The sequence below is a fragment of the Asparagus officinalis genome, chromosome 1 (assembly GCF_001876935.1).
Source record: "Asparagus officinalis chromosome 1, Aspof.V1, whole genome shotgun sequence".
In the NCBI taxonomy this organism is placed as follows: Eukaryota; Viridiplantae; Streptophyta; class Magnoliopsida; order Asparagales; family Asparagaceae; genus Asparagus; species Asparagus officinalis.
In genome coordinates, this window is record NC_033794.1 from 11,253,347 (window position 1) to 11,265,217 (window position 11,871).

At 36.3% G+C, this 11,871-nt stretch overlaps 2 protein-coding genes across 3 annotated transcripts in view; one reads left to right on the forward strand and one right to left on the reverse strand.

Moving 5' to 3' along the window:
* On the forward strand, positions 1,530-5,374 carry LOC109849751 (pentatricopeptide repeat-containing protein At2g34400). Of its 2 annotated transcripts, none has more exons than XM_020419624.1 (3): positions 1,530-2,414; positions 2,915-3,877; positions 4,911-5,374. In XM_020419624.1, exons 1-2 carry the CDS (start codon positions 1,540-1,542, stop codon positions 3,864-3,866), a joined length of 1,827 nt encoding a protein of 608 aa, XP_020275213.1. In that variant the 5' UTR covers positions 1,530-1,539; the 3' UTR covers positions 3,867-3,877; positions 4,911-5,374. The 2 variants fall into 2 exon arrangements, with proteins under 2 accessions (XP_020275213.1, XP_020275219.1); XM_020419630.1 differs by having other exon boundaries at positions 2,915-3,872.
* LOC109849766 overlaps positions 5,800-11,871 on the reverse strand; it is a 7,180-nt gene continuing 1,108 nt past the window's right edge. The window contains exons 2-5 of the mRNA XM_020419641.1: positions 9,807-10,033; positions 8,512-8,663; positions 7,667-7,803; positions 5,800-6,161 (exon numbers count right to left, since the gene is read on the reverse strand). Of these exons, the coding sequence (XP_020275230.1) occupies positions 5,994-6,161; positions 7,667-7,803; positions 8,512-8,663; positions 9,807-10,027 (678 nt within the window). The 5' untranslated portion in view covers positions 10,028-10,033 and the 3' untranslated portion in view covers positions 5,800-5,993. The remainder of the gene's footprint in view (positions 6,162-7,666; positions 7,804-8,511; positions 8,664-9,806; positions 10,034-11,871) is intronic.

Consider the following 11,871-nt stretch of genomic DNA (forward strand, 5'->3'; position numbering starts at 1 on the left):
GTGACTCCGGCTGGAGCTGAGAATTAGTGGAGGATGAAATCATAACATTTTACCTATAAAAAAAAGCAGAATTTTGGAGGAAAACAAATGTGGCAATCATTAGAGAAAAATGAAAAACAAAATATAAAGATGTATATATTGTATACCTCTTGTTTGACCCGTGATCTATAGGTCCAATTAGCATCGTCAAAAGAAACCAAAACTATTCAAAGTCACCATTAGTCCTCTATATTACATATATTATTTTACTTTTTCTTTATTAAAAAAGCACAATACAAACCACATGTGACATGAATTGGGTACTCACTTCCACATTAATCATCTTCTTGCCAATTGGAGTACTCAAGAATCTTTGAATTAATTCTTAATTACCCAACAAGTAGATAATCTTCACACGTAACTTTTAAGGAAAAGGACCAATTTAGATCCGTATGAATTTTTAAAGTTTTAGTACCAAGACAATTTGATTCCTTAATCAAGTTGGTAATCTTGGATCTAATCCCATTAATTAATGTCCATTAGAATAAAGGATTACAGAGAATACCCTTCAACCAAAACTTGAGGAGGATGCCTAATTGCCTGGACCGTTATACGTTTATTTTTTTAATACCCCAAACTATTAGTTTTCTTTATATATTAAACATATGAGAAGAATTTAGGAGAGTCTTAGCTAAGTTAGAAAGCTATAAAATAAGAATAAAATTTTCCTTGTTCAGTTATCTTTGATTTTACAGCGAAAAAATAAGTAAAAGTATACATATTTCTCGGAGTCTCGTGTATATGAAAATCATTCACCTAAATATCAAGGATTTTAAAAAACTGGTCCTTCATATCTATAGTACTTTAAACTAAGTTCCCAAAGCATATGGGCTTTGTTCGGCAACTTCACAAAATCAGTTTTAGTGGATATAATCTTGACCACAAAACCTAGATCTTAGTTTGGAAAAAAATAGGCGAAAATTGAACCAAATTTTTTAAGTTCAAATTATGACTCTTAAACCAATTTTCTTTTCGATCAACCCTCTATTTGACCAACTTTGGTCTCGTTAAAGAAAAATCAGAATTCACAAATTTCTTTTTATAGTTGCCAAACAGAGTTGTATATCTTTAATAAGTGACGAGCAACCTTGCTTAGGACTCTCACGTATCACGAGGAGACTCTTTACAATTTTTTTTCTTACAAGAACCTAATATCTTTGAAATTAGAAAATTAATGCAAAGACAAGATTAATCAACAAAAATTATAGGAGAAACATCATAACTAGAGAGAGAGAGAGAGAGAGGAGAGAGGAAAGTGAGAGTAATGGGGGAAAAAGAGAGAGAAAATGAAGGATTTAATTAGGGTTTTAATGAGTTAAGAGAGTATGAGAGCATAATGAGTACCACCGAAAATTTGCAAAGAAGATCATGATTATGATATAATAAGATACGGATCGGATCGAATATTAATCGGATAGAAACCCGATCCAATTACCAACTCCACATATATGCTGCTCCTCTCTCCCGCCAAACCCGAGAACAAGCCACAACTCAAAACAAATGCTCAAATCAAAGCTCCCCAAACTTAAACACAAATCTCTCAATCCTCAACCAATAACCCAAATCCAAATCCTCACGCTTCTAAAACAATGCAATTCCCTCAAAACGCTCAAACAAATCCACACCCAACTCCTCATCAACTCCCTCAATCACCCCAATCATCTCCTCTCCAAGCTCATTCACCTCCAAGACTTCCATTACTCCATCCTCCACTTCTCCCAAATCCCCAAACCCAATGAATTCTCCTACAACATCATGATCAGAGCCCTGACCTCCACTTGGGAAAACCACCCTCTCGCCCTTGAATTCTACCTCAAAATGATCAAATCCGGTGAAAAAACCGATAAATACACATACCCATTTGTCCTCAAAGCAATCGGAGGCCTACGATCCTTAAACCTAGGTCGAACCATTCACGGGTCAGTATTTAAGTTGGGTTTGGATTTGGATGAGCATACAAGTCATTGTTTGATTACAATGTACTTGAAATGCGGAGAGTTAGGATGTTCACGCAAGGTGTTTGATGAAATTCCTGATAAGGATTTGGTTTCTTGGAATTCAATGATCTCTGGGTGTTCAGGGATGGGGTTTTCGAAAGAGGCTGTGGAGTTGTTTGAGGAGATGAAGGATGAAGGGTTTGAGCCGTGTGAGAGGACTTTGGCGAGTGTTTTAAAAGCATGCGGGGATTTGGTGGATAAAGAGATGGGGAGGAAGTTGGAGATGTTGGTGGAGGAGAGAGGGATGGAGGTTGAGTCGTTTGTGGGTTCTGCATTGGTTAATATGTATGGAAAGTGCGGAGATTTGGTTTCTGCAAGAAGGGTTTTTGATGGGATGAAGAAGAGGGAGTTGGCTGTTTGGAACTCGATGATTACAGGGCAAGTACAAAGTTATCATACTCCGGTTTTTATTCTTCTTCAAGTTATATACTCTTTAAACAGTTTAAATGATATGTGGATATGATATTTTAGTGTTTTTGAGTTTGTCATTACCCAAATTCTTGAGAGTTAGACTTCCATAGGCAATATCATTATAGATATTTCTGATATATACACAAAACGTTACATAATTTATATAGTATTGTTGCTGTAATACAAATGAATTTGCAGTCCCTTCTAAATATTTTAAAACCTCTTTCCAGTATGCCTTTCTCTGAAGCAACTTGAAAATGCTGCATCTAGCTAGTGTATGCTTTCTTACGAATTTGCTCAACAATTAATGTGCTTATTTTTTATAATCTTACAGCTATTGACTTCTCTACGTAGAATCATAATTGAGAACAAGAACTGATCTTTCTTAAGAATCATGAATCTATATGATGATTGGATTTCCAAAGCCACAGGTTTGGACTTATAATTTGGTTTCCAGAATTGAACAGGTATGCACAGAACGGTCAGCCAGAGGAAGCCATCAAGCTATTCAATGCCATGAGAGAATCAACAACAGAACCAGACAAGTACACAATAGCAGCAGTGCTCTCAGCCTGTGCGTCAGTCGGAGCCCTCAAATTGGGCTCATGGGTCGATGATTTCGCCTCAAGAAAAGGCCTTATCAATCGCAATGTCTACATAAGCACAGCTCTTGTCGACATGTATGCCAAGTGTGGAAACCTTGATCGTGCCATCAAGATTTTCCAACCAATGCTTCACAAAAACGTAGTTTCCTGGAATGCCATGATCTCAGCCATGGCCTCTCATGGTCATGGCCAAGAAGCGATTGAATTATTTCATCGCATGTTGGATGAGAAAGAAGTTACTCCCAATGATATCACATTTGTCGGACTTCTATCAGCTTGTGTTCACACTGGACTAGTCGATGAAGGTCGCCAGTGGTTCAATCTTATGGAAACCAAATTTGGAATAGTCCCAAGAATTGAACATTACTCTTGTATGGTTGATCTCTTAGCTCGAGCTGGAAAGGTGGAGGAAGCCTGGGAGTTCATCGAGAGTATGCCAGAGGAACTTGATGCGGTTTTGTTAGGGGCTCTCTTAAATGCTTGTCGGAATTCTAAGAATGTTGAGATTGGAGAGAAGGTTATGAGGAAGATTTTGGAATTGGAACCTTTGAATTCAGGGAATTATGTGATTTCTTCAAAGATATATGTGAATTCTAATAGGTTGGAGGATGCAGCGAGGATGAGAGGGTTGATGAAGGAAAGAGGTGTGAGCAAAACTCCTGGTTGTAGTTGGATTGAGATTGATGGCCAAGCCTACGATTTTCATGCTGGTGACAGATTGCATCCTGAAACTCTGGATCTTAATTGGGTGATTGACCTCATGCTTGAGGAGATGAAGCTAGAAGGATATACACCAATTATTGACATATTATGAACACATGTAAGGTAATTTGCTTTGGGTTAATTGCGCAGACCCCCTTTAGTATTGTCATTCTAACTTAATAGCATCTATTTTCGTTTTAGTAGATAGACCCGGATGAATTTTTTTGACTATTTTACCCTGAGATAGACTCGCTAATTTCACATTGGTTATATGCCAAAATTTCACCAAGGGGAAAAGAGTCAAAAAATTAACCCAAGAGGTCTAACTGCAAAAATAAAACTATAGGGTAATAAGTTCAATTTGCAGATACTTAAGGGGGGTCCATGTGCAATTAACCCCCATTTGTATTAATCCACGGTTCTCTAAATATTTTCCAGTGATAGCATCTATGTTCTCTGACTACTGTTCACAAGTACATAGCTTCACGAATTTTGGATTTTTTTTATTAAAAGGACCGTTTTTGAAACTTTATTAGCAAAATCGACCTTTTTGTGGATTTAATTAGCAAAATTAACCACTTTTATCGATTTTGCAAAATATAGTTTTTAAAATATACAGGACTAGCAGTCCCGCGTAATTAGTGTTGGCTAATCACATGCTAATTAAATTTAAAAAATACATGACACTAATTAAACTTTATTAGGGTGTATTTAGGCACCACTAAATACACGGGACTAGTAGCCCCGTGTATTTCGATACTAGTAGTCCCGTGTATTTTAAAGCTTTATTTTTGTAAAATCAACCTCTTTTGGCTAGGTCGGTTTTGCTAATTATTTGAAAATTAGGTCGATTTTGGTAATAAAGTTTCAAAAAGGGTCTTTTTTAAAAGTTCTCCCAAATATTTCAGACATCTATGTTCTCTACCTACTGTTCACAAGACACTATTCATATGTCATTCATGTATCATTCACAAACTATTGTTAATTTTTTTGTCGGCTCTGTGTTTCTTCATGGTCCTTTCTGATGCTTGCTGAGAGTTCAGTTTGGCATAATGTCGGGTACATTTGAGCGACTATTGTTATTGCTTTCGTTTCATTACGGTTGGAAGATTTCGACAGGTTAATTGGTACCTGAAGTTTTTCCTTGCTCCTTCAGGTTGAAGAAGAGACTCCATTCTTTCCAAGATACTATGAAAGTGAAGGAAATTCAACCAGAGTCGGGCTTTCACGTTGATCAACTACTCTGAGGTTACCTTCAAGCTATCTCAGGAATTCAAAGATTTTGAAAGTGGCCTGTATATCCAGAAAGAGCTTTGTGCTCACTGAGTTGTGTATCAAATGAGCACCGTCTTAACTCACAAATAATCCATACCGGCAATAAAATCTCATGAGTTGTTCAAGAGTCCTGCTGGCGCAATAAGATTGCGACTTACTGAAAATGCAGATGGAACCAGGTTTCGAGTTGGATAGAACAGTGGTTAAAGAACAAGAATTACAAAAGTATCAGTCATCTCCTTTTTGTGTTATACTCGTGTACTGTTTGCTTATGTTGATTAAAGCTTGTATTTATTCTTTTGGCCTAGATGGGCTTTATCCAAGACGGTCAAATTTCAATAAACAACAAAATTTATGAACTTGTGTTTCATTTGGCTTAGCTTCAATGTATTCCTCATGTGAATCTTCTTCAGAGGCTGATCTTATTCCAGTAGGAAAGGTACTAATCTCACACAATCAGTTAGCAAATACATAGCAACAAAGGAATAGATGATGCGACTTTCTGTTGCTTTCCTCAGTAACATCAATGGCAATTCAAGAACAATCTATAGAAACAATATGGCTATATTTTCCAGCTATTTCAATTTCCTCAACCACATTATTTGCGCCTTTGCTGATCACCCCCTGTGATCTGAACATGATGGAAGAGAACTCAACAAATGTAAGCTCCGATGAGATGAGCACAAATAGAAGTCGATAACCACATTAAATAATCAAATTACAGAAGCATGATCACAGAAGCAATCAATCATAATGATAAGAGCAATTGCTACTCGTTAATTTTTATGTCTATATATCATTGACAGATGAAGGATCACATTGTTTCAAACTTGCAAGGTACATGCTGTATGTTGGAAGTATAACTATATTGTTAGGGACCACAACCATATCCGTATACATCATGACTATATAACATTAAAAACAAACTGACAAGGCTAATGCTTCTGTCTTCTATGATATGGTCTTAGTAACCCAACCAAGTAGATGGTATTGGCTGGAACCTGGACTTTGCACAGGCCAATATATCAAAGTAATCCCTATGCTTGAAGCAGTCGCGGAAATCTGTGAAGAGCTTTTCAAAAACCCTCCATAGGACTTGGTATGGTCTTGAGTATGGGAATGGAAGAAAGAACTGCAAAAAAAAGTAACGTTTATATACTTGATTACCCACTTAAAAGTGAACAGTTTGAATGACGATTAGTGCAGTTTGCATGCTTGAAAGAACTGTGCATCTTATTCACTCAAAAGATACAGTACAGTTTTTTTTCTATGGATGTCCCACAAAATACCCACTTCACAAATACAAAAAGAAAAAAAAAAGAAAAAAAAAAGAAGAAAAAAGAAGAAAATAAAGGAAAATGAAGAGATCCACAATAGTCAAGTGAAAACTTAAAGATATTAGTCCCTTATATCTTTCATATTTCGAAATTAGTCCCTCAAATCATTGGAATTTCTATAAGACCCCCAATTATTAGGTTATTTTGAAATTAGTCTCTAAAAATAGTGAAATTGCTATTAGGTTCCCCAATTCTCATAAGTTGTTACAATTTAGTCCCTCTTGCTTGTTATTTCTACTCTTGCTTGTTATTTCTACTCTTGATTGGAGGGACTAATTTTAAAATATGAATGATTTAAGAGACTAATACTGAATAACCCAAAAAAAAAAAAAAAGGTAAATCCACGTATGACAAGAAGGGATTGTTTAGTTCATATTATATAATATTTTATTACTGTCCATACTCCACATTATACGATCATAGCAATTTTTTGTTGGGATTTTTAGATCTCGCAAAAACCCCAAAAATCACCAAACGCATCAAATAGAATCATACACAATATTTAACGTGGAAAACCCTCGATAAAGAAAAACCACGGGATCGAAAATAATCCACTATCACCTCCAAATTGTAATCTTTTGGACAGACAAAGACTGCCAAACCCTCTCTCTCACAATACCCTTGAACCTGGTTACACCCTCTGTTAAATCCTGATTACAAAAATATTGTATCTCTCCCTCTCTACTAAAAAACTCTAGAATAGGATACCTTGTTTAAAGACACCCTTGATATGTCCAACAAGTCAACTTGGCCTCTAAGAAAGCTACTAGGACTGAGCCTAGCCTTCAAATCTAGATCCAACTTGGAGTGTGAGTCGGCACCCAACACTTTTACACACTAACATCTACAGGTAATTCTCTATGAATTGTTAAGTTACTCAACCATATTGATTTGCCAGTTTGTATCATCAACCCAGTATTTCACATCCACTTGGAAAGAAAATTTTGGCAGTTCAAAGAATTTTGAAACAACAAAGAAGCTAAATGATGTGGGATTTGACCAAAGAAAAGTATAGTGCACTAACCCCATATAGATAATTGCCCGTCTGAAAATACTACCATACTAGTTACTAGTAATGCATGTAGCACATTGAGATAGGAAATACACATTCTCTTCTGCAAATTGGTAGGGAGAAAACAAACTTGCATTCGTTCTTCTTCAAAACATTTTCCAAGCATAGTGTAAAATCTAGGTCAAATAAACAAATTGAAAACAGACCTATGGAGTTTCATCAAAAGCATGTAGAGCAACCTAGATGTTATATATGTTACTAAAAGACACGGTGAATTCTAGTGCTTACTTCTCCCTCCTGAGCTAGACGCTTGAGAACCAAAAATGTGTTTTCATTTTCTTCCATATTGTTGATTACAGCCAACCAGATGAGTGAAGCAAGCTCATGGGCCTTTTCTTGGGGTTTCCCACAAGCTATAAACTGATCTGCTTGAAGAAAACAATGGTCAGTGATTACTTGTGAAAATTATGTCATTTACATGTAACAACAAAGAAAAACAGAAAAACATCTCAATACTCACTGCTATAGTATCAAATAAGACTTCGAGCAAAAGAAAGAAAAAAGAAAAAGAAAAAAAAAGAAGTAACAACAAATTGGGGTGGGTTCTTCAGCTATGCAACACAGATATCCCGATGGAGATGTATCCATACAGTATTAGAACATATGCAAGAGTAAGGCTAAACATTAAATGTGATGATTAGTGTTCACAAATCTATTTCATTACTAATCGCATTTATGTAAGTTTCCTTGTTTTTTTAATTAGGAATTATGATTACTCACGCAATGGTTGATTTATATAACTCGAAAATATTTCACAGTATCCAAAATATCATGCTCTTTTAACCATAAATTTATGCTATAGTTACTGAGAATCATTATAACATGCATGCTTTAAGAATTCATTCAGGCCATATCCACAATGTCCAAAAAAAAGGGACAGCATGAACCATTTTAAAAATTAACATTAATTCAATATTAATAAAAAGTATGAATAATGTTGTTTCAGAAAAGATTTTATTTTGTTGTGCCATTGCACTACTACAGAGACTAGAGGAAAAGAATTGAAAGAACAAAAATAGCATAATAGAATGCACAAAACATCATTCTTCCCTACGAACTATCAAAAGACCTACCAATTATGGTGCCATGAAGTATGCTAGAAGGTGGGGGCAAAGTTGAAAGCTCGAGGTGCTCCTTCAGAAACAAATAAGTGTGACCCAAAAGCTCATCAACCTCACCATCCAAAGCTATAATGTGTTGACTCACATATAAAGCCAAGTACCTCCTGAAAATGTAGAATTAAAACATTAATTTCAGGGATAGCATTTGAATCCTGTTTAGTTAACTGCATAACCAATACCTCAACTTTCTCTTCTTAAATTTGTAATCGGAAAAAGAAAAAAAATCAAACTTTTCTATGCATTTCAACTCAAGTAACCACAAACTACAACGCTAGCTTGGAAATATAAAGCAAAGGAAAAAAATAAAGAAAAGGGATTGAATTGGCAAATATTTCCCTGAATATTCCCTGAAATCCTCATCCCACCTCATCTATTAACTAGATTATGAGATTCCAGGGAATATTCGCAAATTGAGTGTAACTTGAGAGGTTGAAAAATCCCTCTAAACAATTTTCTTGTTAGACATCCTATGCTTCAAATCATCAATAAAGTGTTGAGAACTAAGCTAAATAATATCAATATTGATTATTGAAAAAATATATAGGAAGGGGAAAAGATAAGAAACATAAAAAAAATTGAGAGAAACAAAGCTTCGTATAGACAGCTAGAGCTGTAGACAGCTATTTCTTGAACAAGATAAGTGAAAACAGGACTCAGACATCTTGAAATTTTTCATGTCTTCTCACAACTCATCTTTTGCTATCAAATAGGCTTGCAGAACCAGCAAGTAGCAAATACTTTGAGAGTGGACTTTGAACCTCATGTCTTCCACCTAATTGCAAAATACTAGAGTGTTCTACAATGGCAACTTGCTCTTTATGCAAAACTACTAGATAAATTGATAGTACTATTCTTATCAAGCATGTATATCTAAGTAGTGCAGTAAATTTGAAGCCAACAAGACAGCACAAACATAAACATAATCCAAAGATGCAATTGAAGGTACATAAAAAATTAGCTGAAAAATGGTTTTTGTATATTAGACCTTCAAATCTTCATATTCCTAAATTATACCCCCAAATCCATTATGTTTTAAATAAGACCCCCAAATCTGTTAAGTTGTTTCAAATAAGACCCTCAAATCAATTAAGTCGTTTTAATAAGACCCCCATTTGAACAAATATGAAGATTTGTGGGTCTGATTTAGAAATGCGAAGATTTGAGGTCTAATAAAGAATTAACGAAGATTTGAGGGTTTAAGACAAAAACCCAAAAAAAACCAAAGAATAACTGGTGAAAATACACACCTTTTACCCAAACCTCTTGGTATTGGCCCAGGCCAGCGTTTCTTGTGGCTTGCTGAAGGCCACGTCCTGGCAATAGCAGTGTGCCACAAGCATTCGCCTCGAAAAATAGTAGCCCACTGCTTACTGACACATGCTATCTGAGCCCACTCACAAATAGGGACTCGAACAAAAATTTCTGTTAGAAGATGATCAGGTAGCTTTCTGAATGTACGATCAGTCATGTATTTCTGCAAATGAAGGTACAAGAAATTCAACTTAATTGATTGACTAATTATTTCAAAATAAACTTTAAAACATGAATGGGACTTATACTCTACACATAAAATTGTGTCTAGACATAGTATAGCTATATATAATGATGTAGAATTACCAAAAAACAAACTTCTTGGTGCTTAAACCTAAATTAAAAGCAAAAAATGCAGATTTATATCTTAGAACACATGCCCATATGTGGTTAAGAGGATGATTATGCCAAATAGAATTTTGAATTTTTGAAATATTAAATTATGTGTGAAGTCTTCATTCAGTGTTCTTTTAATGCCATCTATCCTTATGTTTTTCTCACAAATGAAGAAAGTGCAGGAAAAAAAGTGAAATTTCAAATAGGCTTAATAGACAGTTGCCGCACCTCTATAGTTTTACTGCTGATATCATGCCATTCTAACAGCTAGATTATTCCAACAAGGGTAAAGGTATTGGCACCCAATTAGGCAGAAATTAGGATCAGGATGACTGCATGTCTCAGCTTATTTTTAAATCATGATTAGCTTATACAGAACAAAACGAAGTAATGATCCTTAACAAAAAATTATTTGAAAGAGCCCACCTTAATCAAAATTCTATCCATGACTTATCTTGTGATATGGAACTTGGCTACAGCATTAAAACAACTAGAAGGATGCATGTTACAAGCACTCTTAGTGTTTGATGAATCAAATTCATAGAGCTTGAGCTGGATGCAGTCAGAGTATAAGACGCATTTGATTAGTGTAAATGGGTCACACATAAGGCCTACATAAGTTGAATAGCATCTAAGCAAGCATGTACAATATTGTATTTCTCTTATTTGGCTTTGCGCCTATGGAGAGGCTACATAAACTTAGGACGACCTGCTAATATTTTTAAGGTATGACTTGTAGAGTTTCAGGTCCAAACATTGCTTACACTATTAATGGTGTCATGTTTCATACATGAACAAGTTTCAGTCTGTTAACATCTATGGCACATAAAAGCTCAAGTACGAAACCAAACGATGTTTTAATATCTACCAAAACTCGAATTTTCAAGCCATCACAATCTGAAGTTTTACAATAGGACAAAATTTTAAAAACGTCCATCTTTCAAAATTAATAAGTAAAATCGACCATGTTAAAAAAAATTTAGCAAAATCGATCCTTTTTACTGAAAATGGTTGATTTAGCAGTTCTGGAACTGCACGGGACTAGTAGTCCCGTGCAGTCCTCCCAAAAAACGCCAACAACTCTGTCCAACTCCTCCCCCTACTCTCTCCTCTCCAAACTTCGCCCCGCCCCAACCCATACTTCCCTTTCGGAGGACAAATCAAGCTCAAAAGGTTGAAATGGGCTGCTGCAACTCAAAATTCCTCGAGAGCCAAGAATCGGTCTCCTATTGCAAAGCTCGCCGGCGATACATGAAGCAGATCGTAGAGTTTGAGTTTGTGTTGGATTGGGTTGTGGTCCCTCAAGGAGCACGTCATCAAGCCGGTAATCCCCACCCAGTACCTTGACGAGAAGACCATCTTCCACCTGAACCCCTCTGGGCGATTTGTGATTGGCGAGCCCCAGGGCGACGCTGGCCTCACCGGCCGAAAGATCATCATCGACACCGAAGGCGGGTGGGGGTCCATGGAAGCGGCGCTTTCTCCGGAGGATCCCTGATAAGGAGATAATGAATATTGTGAAGGAGAACTTTGATTTCAGGCCGAGGATGATCACCATCAACCTCGACCTCAAGAGAAGAGGCGGCGGCCGATTCTTGAAGATGACGGCCTACAGGCATTTTGGCCGGGACGACGCGGACTTGACCTGGGAGACCGTCAAGCCTT

Bases quoted from the DNA above. Each gene is read 5' to 3' on its own strand.
- LOC109849751 (XM_020419624.1), top strand. From the start codon at position 1,540: ATGCTCAAATCAAAGCTCCCCAAACTTAAACACAAATCTCTCAATCCT. The intron at 2,415-2,914 runs GCAAGTACAAAG...AGAATTGAACAG, and splicing joins TGGAACTCGATGATTACAGG to GTATGCACAGAACGGTCAGC.